At 41.3% G+C, this 16,931-nt stretch overlaps 1 protein-coding gene across 1 annotated transcript in view; it reads right to left on the reverse strand.

Moving 5' to 3' along the window:
- ANO2 (anoctamin 2) overlaps positions 1-16,931 on the reverse strand; it is a 309,723-nt gene that overhangs the window by 196,377 nt on the left and 96,415 nt on the right. The window contains exons 5-7 of the mRNA XM_081059630.1: positions 12,998-13,149; positions 8,938-8,992; positions 6,342-6,393 (exon numbers count right to left, since the gene is read on the reverse strand). Of these exons, the coding sequence (XP_080915756.1) occupies positions 6,342-6,393; positions 8,938-8,992; positions 12,998-13,149 (259 nt within the window). The remainder of the gene's footprint in view (positions 1-6,341; positions 6,394-8,937; positions 8,993-12,997; positions 13,150-16,931) is intronic.

A 16,931-nucleotide genomic window follows, 5' to 3' on the forward strand; every position in this document is an offset into this window, starting at 1 on the left:
GCTCTGACACCAAAATGTCTATGAAAATGTAGCTCCATCAATCTGTAATTTTTCTGTCCATGAAAAGGCAACAATAACTTCCACATGAAGGAGCAGGAAAGGTGTCTGTCCTCTTCTGACATGATCAAGGAGGTTTGCATTTCTTTCCATGGTAAATGCACTTGAAAGGCATTTCGTGATGGGGTAAACTCCCAGGGTCCTGACTGCTGACCCTACGTCATGATTAAGAAGGCATCATGGGTCTGGGCCAAGTGTGTGATCCCTCACGTGCTACCACCATTATGCAGAACCGAACGTCACTAATATATTTAGTCTCTGAACATCATGTGTACATTAGTCCATAAGCCCTCACTTCCAGGGGTAAATAAGAGAGAAATTCCCCATCCCATCCTTTACAAATAGTTTCTCTATTAATAGTCCCATGCTGAATTTTCCTGATTTGAGTGTGTCATTTGTTCCTGTTGGGACCCTAACTGATTCTCTGGAGTGGCCCTCCGCATATCCTTTCTATTATTTACTTTCTTTTCATGTATCTCTCTTGTTAGACAGCCATGTGGCTTATTTCCTCTTCTCAAATATTACCTCAAAAGTAAGTCCCATAAAGACAAGGATTGGTTTCTGTTGTGGCTGTTGGATTCACTACTCTATTCCCTAGTTTTAGAATATGAATGACATAGTAAGTGCTCAATAAATATTTATTGAATGAATGAATAGATGAAACATTGGGAAGACCTCAGCTTCCAACTCTCTGAGAAACCTTCCCCAATAACTTCATCCATTTATTAACTGATTAAAGAACAATGAAAAAAAGCCAAAAAAAAAAAAAAAGTTCAGTTATGGCTCTGAATCTCTAACTTTGGGCACATCATCATCTCTCTGTTGTGAAATTAGTTAACATCTGTTGAACTTTGCAGGGTAATTTAAAGGACCAAATGAAATAATAAGTGTGAAAGTGCCTTGGAAATACACTTTTGGAAATACGCTTGGAAAGTGCCACAATACACTTTACTTGCAAGGGGTCCTTATTATTTGGTTACAGTAATTTGGTTACTTGTACCTTGTAACTTATTATTTGGTTACTTGTACCTTATTTGTACAGAGGTCTCTCATCTGATTATCTCAGTCCTCACGACAGAGAACCCAGAAGAAAAGCATCTAGATTTCATAAAACCTATTCCTAATGTTATATACCTTAAACCACAGCAGAAGCCTCCAGACCTTCCCTCAATGCAGTTTCACTCTCTCTTTACCCCAAATTCTTACAAGCTTGTTTTTCTGTCTCCCAAACAACAAAACAAAACTGATATAGAAAACCTCAAGAGGGGAGGTTACCAGAGTCAAAAATTCAAGAAATCAGAGAGTGTGGGGCAAACAACTTTAGTAATACTCTGATGATGCTTGAGGAAATATTTTTAAAAATAAATAAATAAACTTATGTTTTTAGTGATGATCCTGAATAATCAGAAAAGGTTGTATGTGCATTTACATACAGAATATATGTTGATCTATATAAAAAAGCAGAGAATAGCATGAGAGATTTTAGAAAAATGTCTACACAGAAAGATGTCGCTGAGGACATCAAGTGCTACTAACCATATTCCCCTTTCACTTTGGCTCAAGGTCAAATATGCAGCCCAAATGCGGAAACGAGAGGGCCTTATGGTTTGAATGGTTGTATTCTATTTTTCTCTCTGAGTTCTGACATTCTATTTTAATTTGTGCTTTTCCTGGTTCTTATTTTTTAATTTATTATTTATATTCTGCCGTTTTATTGTTTTTCTTGTAAGCCACTTCAGAAATTTTATGGAACAAGACAGGAATATAAATAATTCAATACATACAACTTGTATATAGCTCCTTGCTTTGCAAAAGTAGGCATTCAAAACAATGTATTTTCTACACTGAAAAAAATTGATAATACTAAATAAATGGGAGTATTTCTGAATTATCTTTAGTATATTTTCCATCTTCTAATTCTAACCTTTATTTTTCCCATCCTTTAATTTCCACTGTAATTGGGTACAATGGGAAGGGGAATAAAGCTTTGTAAGTTACTCACAAAAGTAATGACCATATAAAAGTTAATTTCAAGGGTGAAGGATCAATAAAAATACCTTGGGAAACAGTTCCAAGCACTGTCCTATTCTCCCTTTTTCCTTCTTTTTATGAAGCAACAATTATCTGGAAGAATCTAAGTCAAGTCTATGCCCTTTGTGCTTCTCTATACAACCAGAGAGAAGGGCAACGAAATCAAAATTTACCCCATGGCTCAAAGGTCCATATTACCATGACATTCACAGTGTTATCATATTTTTCATTCTTCCTGATCTTCTAGGTAAGATGGTTTAGATTGGCCAAAGAGCTTAGAAAGGACTTGATTTTCCTAGGCAGAAGTCAAACAACTTGAAAATTGGCCTTCAGGGTTCTCCTCTGCTAGGAAGCAGAGACGTTCAGTCATATGTCCCTTGTTACAAAGCTAGTAAATCAGCAGCAGCTACTGTGGAACTGCCAGACTTTACTTTTTGTGGGGGTGGGGATGGAGATAGGGCTCAAGTGTATGACTTTGGGGGGAAATGAAAATCACGTCCATAACTATATGTACCTACTAAGAAGTTTGCATTTTATCTAAGGGAAATATGGATCTATCTTACCATTTCAAGCAGGTCAGTAAATAATCAGATTTGCATTTTTAAAAGCTCACACAGGCTACATTTTATAGAATGAGTTAAAAATGGGCAAAACTTGGGATAGAAAGACGGCTTAGTGGTTGGGATAGTAATTCAGGTAAAAAAAAAATGCAGTTGACGCGGACAAGGAAAATGGCTGTGAAGAGAAACCTTTACCAATTTTAGAGATGTATGAGAGTCAACCCAACAGTACTGTGTTATAGCTTATGGCTTGAGACATTGAGAGAGCGAGTCTATTGAGATTTGGGTCAGATGGATGGAAGCTGTGTTGCTCTCCCAAAGGGAAATTTCTATGTTCTTTTTGGTTCACATTATGATTTCAGGGCATCTGCATGAAGATGTTGAGTATATAGATGGAGAATCTAGATAGAACATAATTCATCACTTAATTTTCATAATGTCCATGCTTGAAATACAGGTATCAACAATAGGGTTTTAAAATGTATTGTACAGTGAATTGCTTATTTAAGCCTTAAATTATATTAAAATGGCACTAAGAGACTTCACAACATCTGTTAGCCTCAGTGTCCCTTCATGTTTTATCATTTTGTAAATGAAGGGAAACTGAGGCTAAGGGACACAATACAGCCTACCACAATCTAACAACTTAGTGGAGATAGAACTTAAACTCACTTCTCCATGTTTCCCTGCCAAGGTACTAGCAGAAGTGTCCTAGGACCTCAGATTCACCAGATGTCAAAAGAAGGTAGGCTATCCTTTCCAATTCTAGAGTCTATAAATTGATGACTAGATAACTGTTATTCCTGTAGTAACAAACTTCAAAGACTCACCCCAACTCTGCTCCTAGTTCGTAGCATCCCAAAGATGATGGAAATAGAAGTGGAACAAGGAAATACAAGTTCTAGACCCAATTCTGACAGTAACTCAGTATTTGACCCTGGACAAGTCACTTATCCTCTTTGCACCCAGTTATAATTAGAGAAGAGAATTACTGACATGCCTACTTTCTCTCGGGCTATGAAACTGATATTAGATAACTTACGTTGATACCTAGACGTGTACATGGAAGTTAATTGCTCCCCCCTCTGTGTTCCCTTTGCACTCTGTACATGTCTCTATTATTGTACCTAGCAGATTATCTCATAATTATCAGTTTACATGTCTGTCCACACAGCTAAACTAAGAGCCCCGTAAGGGTAGAAATTAGGTCAAATTCATCTTGGCATCTCTCAGTTTCTATGTCATAATGTGACACATAGCAGGTGCTCAAGAAATGTTTTCTGAATGTCAAAAAAGAAAAAAAATGTTTGAAAATTACTCAACAACAACAAAAGCCTTAAGATGTTTGACATTGAGACATCACCAAAAAGCTCAGATCCTCAAAAGAAAAAAAATTCAGTGTTAAAAGAAGAGGGTCTCTACTGACCTTACAACACTCTGGAGACTGTCTCCCAAAATAAACTTAGTTTTTAAGAACTTTCCCATTTACACAACAAATTAACAGCTTCCTATTTGATTTTTACAAAAAAATCTTCAAACTTGATATTATTATCCCCACTTTACATAAAAGGAAACTGAGTTGCAGAGAAGTCATCTGTCCAAGGACACACAAAGTCAGGGACTCATCAGCTACTGCTATGAAACTAGCTGGCTCGGTACGCTTAATTAATTCACTAAACCAACACGACTAAGTAGAATGTGCAAGGCAGACAGCGAGGTGCACTGGGGCATAAAAGATGATGCAGACACATCTCAAGCACTGTCTTAGGAGTCTAAGCCATGGACATAGATAATCAAGGAGATGATCTTAAGAAAGAGATTGAGTTTGATACGAGTTCAGACGAGAGGTCATTAAAGGAGAATGTGTGGGACAGTGCTCTTTGTCGGGGGATGGGTAAGGGTGAGACTGGGGGAAGGACATTCAGGCAAAGGCAACAGCATGATTAAAACAGAGAAGATAGTAGTCACATTAACAGGAATAGAAGCAGGAGTGACAAAGAGAGGGAAAAGGAGAGAGGCAATGGATGTAAATGGACATGTTGATATATTGATTTTAAGGTTCTGGTGAACATCTCAGTGGAGTTACCCATCTGGCAGTTGGAAATGCCGCCCTGGACCTGGTGGGAGAAGCAGGAAATAGAAATACATGGTGGCAAGTGTATAGAGAGTAAGGGGGCTAAAAGAACATGCAGAAGATAAACATCTAAAACATGGGAGAGGGAGAGGAACCAAAGAACACGTAGTCCAAAGGCAGCAACAGAACAATAGCAGCTCATTAAATCAGTTGTCCCTTCCTAGATACCAACACCCAGAAGATGGAGGTTCAGTAAAAGAAAGTTGAGAAGGAAGTTAAGGAAGATGAAAACTAGGAAAAAGGCCATGAAATGTGGGAAGGAAGAAGTCACCTATGACATCTGAGGTTGCAGCTTTGGTCAAATTGGGGAGGGTACGAGAGGACAAAAGGCAGGTCAAGAAATGAGGGTAAATTTAAGAACTTTGATAGAGGCCATAAGAAAAGACAAAATACTTTCTAGGATTTCCTGACTCCTCGTGTTGTCATTGTAATCAAGGACAAATGGCTGCTCAAACTGAGAGCTTCAGTCCTTTCTATGAAATAGAACTGGGCTAATCTACCTCGCTGACTCATGTCCTTGCCTCATCAGCACCATGCTCCAAATAACAGCACATAGAAGATTTGATTTTTAAAACTTAGTATTATTTGGAGTTTTGTAGCAAAATAAGGACATCAAAGCGAACAGTGTCATACATAAGAGCCTCCTGGAGAGCTTCTGCTCTATTCTGATTCCTTCTTCAATACCGTTCCCTTGTACTGAGGCAGCTTATGAACCTCGCAACAAGCTCTCAAATATTAGCTATTATTGCTGTCATCGCTATTATTATTCTGCAGCTTCAATGCCTACCTTTTTCACTAGACTTGTCTCTAAATGGCTTTGGGCTCTTTCTCAATTCAAAGCTGCCTCAAAACACAAAGATTTGCCACAACAGAGTATATGCTGAAGGAAGTTCTCTTAAAAACAATTCTGAGTGATGGTAGCACCTCTGGAAAGAGAGTTCAGCCTGCATAGTGATTCCTGTGGAAAGGACATGCACTTATGGATGTAAGCTCACCTCTTTTCCTCTGCCATCATGTGTGTCTTCCACATAATCCATCAGCATATCTGGACTGCCTGCCTTATACTGCAAGTTCCCAAACGCTGAGGTTTCTGCTTTAGAAACTAATATCCTCAAGTTTCAAAAACAAACCACAAGGCAAACAGATTCGGCCAGATTCGGTGACAAGAATGTCAAACTTTGAAGAGGCACATTCAGACTGATGTGTGGCCTTAGATAAGTCATTCCCCTCTCTGGGGGTCAGTTTCTTCATACATAAAGTGAGGGGGTGATGCTGAATAAAGGGCCTCTACGATGTCTTTCTTCTGGAATGAAGGTCTGGGAGAAGTTATATAACAGTCTGGGGAGCAGCCCCAGCCCCACCAAGAAATGGGGCGCCCCCTGCTCCTGGAGGCAAAGCAGGGTTTCCCAGCCTAAATGAAAGCAGCCTCGTCCCCTCTGTGTGGGGCGTTGGTTTGTTTTGTTCTTTGCTGCCCACCAAGAGCGTTGTTGAAAAGGCAGCTGTGGCCGCCTCAGCACCCCGTCAACACTGGGCCCCCGGGTGGGGGAAGGTGTCCTTACCCATTGTGTTGTTGGCTCGAGAACAGGCTGTGCGCTTCAGGATCTCGTGCACCTAAAACGGATGACAGCAGGACTGTGAGGGCCTTGACCACATGCATCACCACATGTGGGCGGCGGGCGGGGGACCGGGCCACTGGACCCATTTCCAGGGAGGGGGAAGACAAGCATGTGCCAGGCTCATGGATTGCATGTCAAACTCACTCAAACTTGAGTGCTTTGAGGAAACAAAGGATCAACCCCCTCACACACACTCCCCCGCTCCACTCCACCCTGAAAAAATTAAGAAAGGAAAGGGCTATAAATTGACTACAGTTACACGAGGTAAGAAAAACCCACCAGGGAGCCCAGACCCACAGCGCCCCCTGGAGGGTTAGGGAGGAGGAGCCTGGGTCAACCCTGGGGCGGGTGTCTGCACCCTCTGGGGGAACCTCAGGGAAAGCCAGGAGGGTGTCCTCTCCACCAGGCCTGATTAGTGCACGCTGGGGAAAGCACAGGACAGGGAAGCAGATGGATCTGGTTCTAGTCCTGCCTCCTAGCAGAGGGGCCCTGAGCAGCTCCCTGAGGGTCCGTTGCCGCCTTTGTAATGGAGCTACGTCACAGAGTTACTTTGAGGAAACATGAAAGCACTTGGTAGACTGGAAAATGGCCACCTACATGTTAGCCATTGGTATTATTATTTCTCTTTTTCTCCTGCGTCATCTTGCCTCCCCAATCAGAATATTCCCCAAGACACTTCCCCAAGACTCCATGTCTCCGAGCTCACCCTGGCACACAGCAGGCTGCTTGCTCAATGCCTACTGCATGCCTAAATGGACCGACAAACCCCTGGACGACGGGGCTTGCAGGGCACTCTGTCTCTCACATAGGAGGGAAGGGTGCTCAGAGAACTCCCTGCAGAGAAAACGGACACAGGTGGGCCAGCGTAAACCTCCTGGCCAAACAGTTCCTTCCAATGGGTCCCAAGCTTGTCCCTGGCTATAAAGAGATGCGCAGCAAGGAAATCTACTCTGGAACAAACAGCTAGGCAGCTCAGATGCCCACAAAGATGGGGGCACAGGAAAGATGTTTACACATGTGGGCGAGGTCCCCAGGGCAAAGTAGACCCCAAGACAAAACTTAAGGTTCTTTCTCCCCTTTCCACAGTGTGGGGTGGACTGGCAAAAGGGCAGGAGGGGAAGGAAGAAGCTTCCAGAAGAGATGAATGGGAGATGTGTTACTCCATCATCATTCACACTTCCATATTCGAGCCACAGACCAAGAGGAAATGGTAAGTAAATAACTTCCAGCAGAATGTTTAATTCACTTTTAATACAGTGCAGTCATTTAACAGCAATAATAATTAAGAACAGCATTTATGTGGCATTGTATTATTTTACAAGCACTTGGCAATTATTGGGTAATCTCCACAACACCCTATAACTATCCCACAGACTTGAGACCCAAGCCACAGGGAGATTTAAATGGCTTATAATAACTTCAACCAAAAAAAATGAGAAGTTTATGCTATTTTCCATAAAAAGATGAAAGAAATCATATGCCCATTTTAATCTATCCTAAAACACTAGTTAAGGGACTTGAGGTGTTTTCTTGACCATCCTGCAGAGTGAAGGTCATATTTTCAGTGTGCCTTGGACATGGTCATAGCGTCCTCTGATCACGTGTTCCTTCTTATCCTTCTTATCACCCTATTGACTCCAAAGTTCTGCTAGGTATCTAATCTCTATTGCCCCTCCTGTTAAAACTTAACTTTTTCCCTAAGGATTAATGGAAACACACTGCCATGTTTCCACAGTAGCATTCCTTGGGCTCCTCTTTCTCTCCTTTGTCCATAAATGCTCTCTAGGTGGGTAGAGAATAAACTGATCAGTGAATGGAGACCCTACAGCTCAGACGGGGCCACGGGCGTACAGGCCATATACAGATTTTGATGGGAGTCAATCACCCCGCAAATGCAAAAACTTGACTTCAAAAACTTGACTTCAAAAACTTGACTTCTACAGTCAAATAGACTATTGAAGAACAACTATGATCATGAATTCTGACTTTCTATTGAATGGTCCAGTAATTTTATTTTTGGACAAACTGGCTAGCTCTAGAATTACCTGCCATGGAAATGCACAGGACTCCTTTCGGGTTGAAGAAAGAAGCATGATGGCCCAGCAATGAGTCCTCATTTGGACACTAACAGTCTGCATGAATTTTTTTTTTCAATTCATTGCTTCTCAGAGTCTCAGTTTCCTCAACTGTAAAGCAAGGGTGTCACCTGACTAGCTAAAAGTTCCAACAAGCTCTGTGATTCCAAGAAGAGTCTAAATGACAACTCTAGACAACTCTAGAGACAACTCTCTAGACAACTCTAGAGAGAAGACACTCCTCTGAACACTGAGTGAGGGCAATTGTTTGCTATTTCTTTTGCTACTGGGATTAGAAAGCTCCTGGACATGCCTCTCAGTTGCTAGGCAACTCCAAGGAAATGAGGATGGCAGGTAGCAGGGCGGACAAGAGGATGCCCTGCCAAACTGGGTACTTGGTCTTTCCCCACCCCTTCCTGGGCCCACCACATCAGGTTACACACATGATTAACTTGTTTACTTACAATGCGGCTACGGGTGGCATTATCAAAGAAGGTGTCCTTATCCTGGATGTTGTACCTGGAGACACCAAGAAAGCAGAAGGTGAACCATTGCAGTAGCCTTGTTCTGAGATCACTGTCACCCAGGCCCAGAGCAAACTTTTAGAAAGCAACATAGCAAGATGTGGACAACCCATACACTCACATATGTTCACGATGTTTATACTCTGTTTGACCCAGTAATTCTGAAAATCTATCAAAGAAATGTATTCAACAGAGGAAACAAGTTCCATAAGTAAAAACATTATCACGAAGTTACTTATAAAAAAGTTATGGAGATCAGATACAATTCCAAAATCTATATGATAGTTTATCATGCAGCCATTGAAAATTACAATTATGAAAATTTTATAAATAGAAAATTTTTAGACTATGATAGAAAAATATTATACCATGATCAGTTTTAAAACTGAAAGTAAATAAAGAGGATTCCTGCGCATGGACCAAAACAATAAAAACACAACAACAACAAATGAATATAGTTTCAGGGTGTTGGGATTATAACTCTTTGTTTTTCAAAATTTCATTTAATGTGGGCACTATGTCATACCAATTAGATACCAAACTCCTAATTATGCAAGGCCTATGTCTGTTCTAAACTTCAAATATCGACCTTTCACTGAGAAAACACAAAACAAAACAAAATAAAAACAACCCTGTGCAGCACTAACTGTGCTTAGGGCAATGTTAGAGGACACACAGAGCCAGGAAACATGCGCCCAGCCCCCTGCCACCCCCATACACACCAGAGCCCATTCACTGGGGTATGTGTGTTTCCAAATAACTAATACAGCATAGAACGTGACAACACGTAGACCATTGCTATAAGAATTCAGAGAATAGAGAGCATGTTTTTGGTTGAAAAGAACAGAGGATTCTTCAAGAAAAAGGTGTTTAGGAACTGGACTTGAAGGATCACAGAAGCTGAATGAATGGCAGTGTATGGGAGTGGTAACTCATATGCTAGCACTGGCATGAAGGAAAGCCCATGGAAGGGAAACACAGGGTGCAAAAACAACAGCAGGCCAAGAGGTCAACATGCCAGGTCCAGTTCAGCCACTTAAGTCTGTGTGACCTTGGACAGAGCCTGGACCTTGGTTTCTTCTTTATAATAAAGAGATAGTTACATCTGGACAGCCACTTCACAAGGGGGGTATGATATTGTGATTTATCATAAATATATAATTTTGCCTTTGTCTACTGTTCTGGCTCACAACTCCCAAAACCTTTGGAATTTCCTGAGTGATAAGAGCAATGGGAGGATCTTTTGTTGCAATATTTGGTCTCTTGTCCTCAGTTCCCAAAATTACTTCTGAGCCATAAAGGTGGAATGGGTGTCTTGTTATTCATAAAAAGCCCCATTCCAACACACCTGGGTTTGTCATGACTTTTGGAAATCCCCTAAAGATCGGGGTGGGGGACTGGGTGACAGGGAACCAACCATGAATGGAGGGTTGGAACTTTCAGTCCCTGATTCTCGGGAGGGGAGAGGGGCTGGAGGGTCAACTAATCAATTATCAATGATTTCATCCACCATGCCGACATAAGGAAGCCTCCATAAAAACACAAAAGGAGGGGTTTCAGAGAGCTTCCACGTCGGGGAACCAGAATTCTCCTGCATGTCACATGTCAGGCCCCAACTCCACAAGGACAAAAGTTCCTTTGTTTGGGACCTTGCCCTCTGCATCTCTTCATCTGACTGTTGATTTGCACCTTTAATATTTGTTGTAATAAATCAGTAATCTAGTGAATAAACTGGGTTCCTGAGTTCTACCATGTTTCCCCAAAAACAAGACCTTAAGACCTAGCCAAATAATCAGCTCTAATGCATCTTTTGGAGCAAACATTAATATAAGACCCGGTCTTATTTTACTATAATATAAGACCGGGTCTCATAATATAATATAATGTAATGTAATGTAATGTAACATAATGTAACATAATGTAACATGATGTAATGTAATATAATACCAGGTCTTATATTAATTTTTGCTCCAAAAGATGCATTAGAGCTGATTGTCTGGCTAGGTCTTATTTTCGGGGAAACACGGTATGAGTCACTCTAGCAAATTAATTGAACCCAAGCAGAGGTCATGGGAACCCTCTGATTTATATCTACTAGGTCAGCAGCACAGGTAACAACCTGGACAGTCTTGTGACATTGATCCTTCAATCTGGGAAATTTGGTGCTATTTCCAGGTAGTGTCAGAATTTAGTTGAATGATAGATCACCTAGCTGGTGTGGGAGAATTTCTTGGTGGTGTGGGAAAACCCAGACACATATTGGAATTGGCGACTAAAGTTGGTACCAGCATCATAGGGGAGTAAGCACTCAATGAGGGAACATATGAGGTATGATCAAAAAATATGGCGAATGTTTAAATTTAAAAAAATATTACAGTAAAAGACACATTGCCATTAATCCCCTGCAAAAAAACTCCCCCTCACTTCGAATGCACTTATCCCGTCATTCTTGCCACTTTCTGAAGAAGTTCTGGAAGTCCTCTTTCGTGTCTTTAATTAAGCTGTCATGGTTGTCTCGATGTCCTGAATTTATTCACAACGTTTACCTTTCATGGTCATTTTGACTTTGGGGAAGAGCCAGAAGTCACACGGTGCCAGATCCAGTAAATAAGGTGGAAGAGGACTCACCGTACTGTGTTTATTTGACAGAAACTGCCGTACCAGAAGTGATGTGTGAGCCTTTCCATCGTGATCACAAAATACACTGAACGCTGCTGCCAAGTTCCATCCAGTGAAAAGGCAGGGGTCTTCAACACAGGAAGCGGCACATTGAACCTTAGTAACAGTGCGTGACAAGTTTCAGTGCAGTCAGTTGGGTGTGAACTATGGTTGAGAGAAAGTGTGTCTTAAAGTGTGCCATAAATCCTCCTCCATCATGAAAATGCTCCATGACACACATTGCTTCTGGTATATAGCAATTTCTGACAAATAAAAACATTAAGGTGTGTCCTCATTCACCTTATTCACTGGATCTGGCACCACGTGACTTCTGGCTCTTCCCCAAAATCAAAATGTTTCAGGACATCAAGAAAGCCACGGCAGCACAACTAAAGACACTCATGAAAGGATTTCTAGAACTGCTTCAGAAAGTGGCAAGGATGATGGAATAAGTGTGTTTGAAGTGAGGGGGAGTATTTTGAGGGGGATCAATGGCAATGTGTCTTTTACTGTAAAAAAAATTTTTATTTAAACATTCACCATAGTGTTTAATCACACCTCATGTGCAAAAGCAATAGCATATACATGTGTATAGAATTATCTAACATGGCAGAAATGGGTAGGAGATAATATCCAACGAACAGCAGAAACACAGCTCCATGAATGCCATCTCCTCAAAAGAGAAAGATCCTTATATCTTTTCTACCTTTCCATGCTCCTTCTTTTTCCTCTCTTGCTTGATGTTCTTATCATTCCTGATAGTCTTTTATTTTCTCATTAGCTCTTAAACAGAATAAATGCTTGGCTGCTGCATCTCCTGCTTCCCAACCATGACTCTCCTATCCAACAGTTTCACAAATGGCCATCCCTGTGAAGAGCTCTTATTCCCTCTTCCAGGGTGGGGTGTAGGGAAGGAGTCTCCTCAAAGTCAACAAGTGCATGTAGGCAGTTGAAAATACAGAAATCCAGAAGCTTTATCCACCTTCTCTCTGGTTTATCACAGTATGTTGAAACCCTATTAGACTGGAACTGGGCAGAATGGTTCCCCCACAGAAGGTAAACAGGTATCTGAGTCCCATGGTTGTCTGCTCCCTGACCTTCCATGCATCACGCAAAATGACTGAAATGGCAGATTTCCCCATAAGCTATATCACTGGGCGATAGTCAGTAGCTATTTGTGATAATCTCACTTAGGGAAGAAGACACAGGAAATGGTTCATCATGAGTGCATGTTTCCTCCCCTAACTCCTAAGCATGGGACACTCTCTTTGTGAGATGAGTGGTATTTGATTTTCCTTCCCAACCTCTCTCACGTCCATACCCTCACAACTCTAATACTCACAGATACATTTTCTCCCTGGAGAATGGATAGGAGAGGTTTTTCATCCTGTTGTTACTGTGCTCTGGAACCCTGGGCTTCAGGGGCGAGCTCAGCTTCTGCAGAATCTCGTTGAACTTCTTTGTAATGGAGCCTTCTGATCTGATCTCGTACATCTATGAAAAGAAAGGCAAAACAATAGATCTGCAAGGAGGCCACACCCAACACTCAGACAAGTGTGACTTCACAACCAAAGTTGCACCAGGTCCAGGTTCCCTGGAGGGGACCACTCTGGGGAGAGGAGGAGACTGGGAGAAACAAGAAATAGGGTCCTTCCTTTTCCCTATTGCTTTCACAAGGACATGAGCTCTGGGCCCCTCTATGTGAATGGAGGTGACCAGTATAAAGAAATGAGTGAGGAGTCCAAACTTTCTAGATGATTTTGTTATATCATCTTAAGGGAAACAGAAGACCTACCATGTGACAGTCCCCATACTAAGCACTTTACACATATTTGCTCCAATGCTCACAGCAACCCAGCTAGATAGACAATATTAGTCTCATATTGTGATGAGAAAATTGAGGCTTAGAAAGGTGAGATGAGTCAGCAAAGGTCACACAGATAGTTACTGGGTGACAGATATAATTCATGTCAACCTAATCCAAAGTCTATACTCCGCAACGACATCATGTAGCATCACTTTCTTTGTGTGTTCCTCTTAGGAACTATCTTATAAATGAGTCTGCTTTCAAAATATTAAACATCTAATGAATATCTGCCTTGAGTAAGGCATAGAGCTAGTACCAAGATAACCATTGATATTTATAGTACATAAAACTTTCTATGAGTATAAGCACAGAGTACTTTCACATACATTATAGTTTTTGGTCTTTCTAACTCACAAATGTAGTCACTGAGACACAGGGGTTGTACTTCTCAGCAAAGCTGTGACGGATTAATAATGAAGACCACTAATTTTTTACACAAATTCTCCTTTTAAAAAGTGGCATTTCTGTTTCCACCCTCTTAAATCTGGGTGGGCTCTGTGGCATCTTGACCAGTACAGTGGAAGCGACACTATGCCAGTTCCATCCTTAGAGAAGATAGGCAGCTCCCGCCTTGGTCTCCTGCAGCCCGGAGCCACCTGTAGGAAGTCTGCAGAGAGGTGCTGAAAGGATGCAGAAAGGGAAAAGCCTAGATTGAGACCAGCCTTCCAGCTGTACTGCCTAGCATCAGGCATGTGAGGGAAGCCTTCTTGGACCCGCCTGTCCAGCTCAACCCCAAGCAAAATCCCACCAAGTGACCTCAGTCATTAGGTATGTGACCAGATGGAGCAGAAGAATCACCCAACGCAGCTCTGCTCGAGTTCCTGACCCAAAACTCCTAAGACAGAATAAAATGACTGTTTTAAGTTACTAAGTTTGGGCTAATTTGTCATACTGTGATAGATAATCAGAACAAGAACCATCATCCAGATTTTCTGACTTAAAAGCCAGTTTTCTTCGCTATCATGATATCCTCGAGTTGCTTAAATGTAGACAGGCAGTAAAACATGTATGAAAAACTTCTAAGATAGACAGAGATAAAAGCTCCAAAAGACATACAAAGTGCTTTGAGGGTTCAAAGAAAGGAGACAGCACATTCAGTTGAGGAATCAGAAAAATGTTTCATAGAGGGCGTAGTGTTTCTATTGGACTATAACAGAAAGAAAACTTTCTTTTGTTATCATTTTGTTCTTTAATAAAATAATGATGTTAAAGGGAGGGAAAGAACCTCCCCAATCTAACAACCAAAACATAAGCACAGTTTATTTCTTCTAATAAATTTTTCTATGCATTTTGATGTAATTTCAGTTACAAAATTGAGACAGTTCTAGTACACAAACAAACCAAAATCACAAAAGTATATTAACTAAATGTTAACAGTTTCTTTTCACTTCCAACCCAATCCCATCCTCCTCTCCAGAGGAAATTTCTATTAACAATTTGAGTATGTTTTATCCCAACCCTTTCCGAAATATATGTATAACTGAATCCCTTCCTAAATTGTGATTATATTTCACATATGTTTCCACAATTTGCTTTTCTTCACTTAGCAATATATCTATCCATCTATCCATCTATCTATCTATCTATACCTATCTATCTATCTGTATCTATATCTATCTACATCTATAGATAGATATAGATTGATAGATATCTGTAGAGCTACCTAATGAATGCAAAATATTACACCGTAGATGTGAATCCTATTTTTTTTGTCATTTCACTAGTGATGGGCATTTATTTTATTTTCTACACATTCTTTATCCTATTTGATCATACTTCTATTAACATTACCTTATAAATACTTCTAACGAATAAGATCTGAACAGATACAGGCAAAGACATTCCAGGCAAAAAAAAACGTAGAAAAGTTTGAGGTGGGTTTAAGAAGGGCTAAATGGCCTGGTTTGTTTGGAGCACGGGGTTCTGATGGGGACACAGTGACAGTCATGGCAGAAGGGCAAGATGAGATCAGTGCATGGAGATCGTGCTGCACAAGGTAATGGGAAGTCAGCAAAGGGTTTGAACAATGACACAACCAGAGCTGTGTCGAGAAGATAATCGAGTGGGTTATGTAAGAAGAATGAGCCAGCTCTCTGAAACAAGAGGGTTGTTTATGTCTAGGAGCACATACCAGTTCGCAGGCATGACCGATGTGCCTGGCTCTTGATGTACATTAGCACTAACCTGAAACACACACTGCAAAGCCAAGCGTCTCAGTCAAAATCACACAGGTAGTGTAGATCAGATAATAAATGCTGGAGCATCTGAACCGCCAGGGAAAGCCTGTGTCCTTGACTGCTTTGTTCTCCAGCTTCATTGGCTACAACATGAGTTATCGTGGGTAAAAAACAATGTGCCATTTACAACATTGCCTCTGCCAAATCTCTCCTTCACACACATTAGTCACTGCCATGCAAAGAGTCCACCCCTCGGGCATCTGTGGGCCTGGAGAGACCGGGTCAGATAGATGACATTGTCCCAGCACACGTCTCACACGTCATTTAGGGCAGGGTCTGATCAGGCCTGGACCCTGCACTGAGATTGCCGTGTACTAATCATACCCATAACCATGCATCTTCAAATGGCATGTGCATGGAAATTAAAGTTTCAGAGCGGGAGGAAAGCTGATGGACTCTGCCTTCCAGGTGCCTTGGAATGACAGACTTGGACCAACCAAGGGTAGTTCTCCGTTTGTCCGCTTCTCTCCATTTCCACTTCTGGTTTCCTATGCTAACGAGCCTTCACCTACAGCAATAAATGGTCACCCTACATCTTCTCTTGCTTACGTTTGCCAGATCTAACAAATAAAAATATAAGATGTCCAGTTAAATTTGAATTGCAGATAAACAATAAATATTTTTTCAGTATAAGTATGTCCCATGCAATATTTGGACATACTTAAAAATTATACAAGAACAACAATAATTTTTAGGATTAATATGTCCCATGAAATATTTGGGACATATTTATACTAAAAAAGTATTCACTGTTTATCCGAAATGTGACTGTAACTAGGCACCCTGTATTTTATCTGGCAACCCTCCTCTGGTCCACTTCTAATTCAGTCTCCATATTGGATCCACAGTGATGTTTCTGAAGCAAAAATGTGATCATGTCACCTCCTTAGGAAAAAGCCTTCCACAAGTATCCGGTGCTCTTCTGATAAAGAGCAACGTTTTTGACACAGCTCATGGGACTCTCTGGAAGCCTCCCCATGGTCCTGGCCCCACAGCCCCTTCTTCACTGCACCCAGCAGCGGGCCCTCTTGCAGTCTTTCCAGTCGCTGAGCACTCTACACTCTTCCTCTCCTCCCTCCCTCTTCACCAAGTCCTGCTCATACCTGAGGTCTCACTCAGTTGTCACTTGTAGGGGAAATCTTTCCCCAACTTCCTGATAGAGTCAAGTCCCT

This window comes from Rhinolophus hipposideros (genome assembly GCF_964194185.1).
Source record: "Rhinolophus hipposideros genome assembly, chromosome: 9".
Classification (NCBI taxonomy): Eukaryota; Metazoa; Chordata; class Mammalia; order Chiroptera; family Rhinolophidae; genus Rhinolophus; species Rhinolophus hipposideros.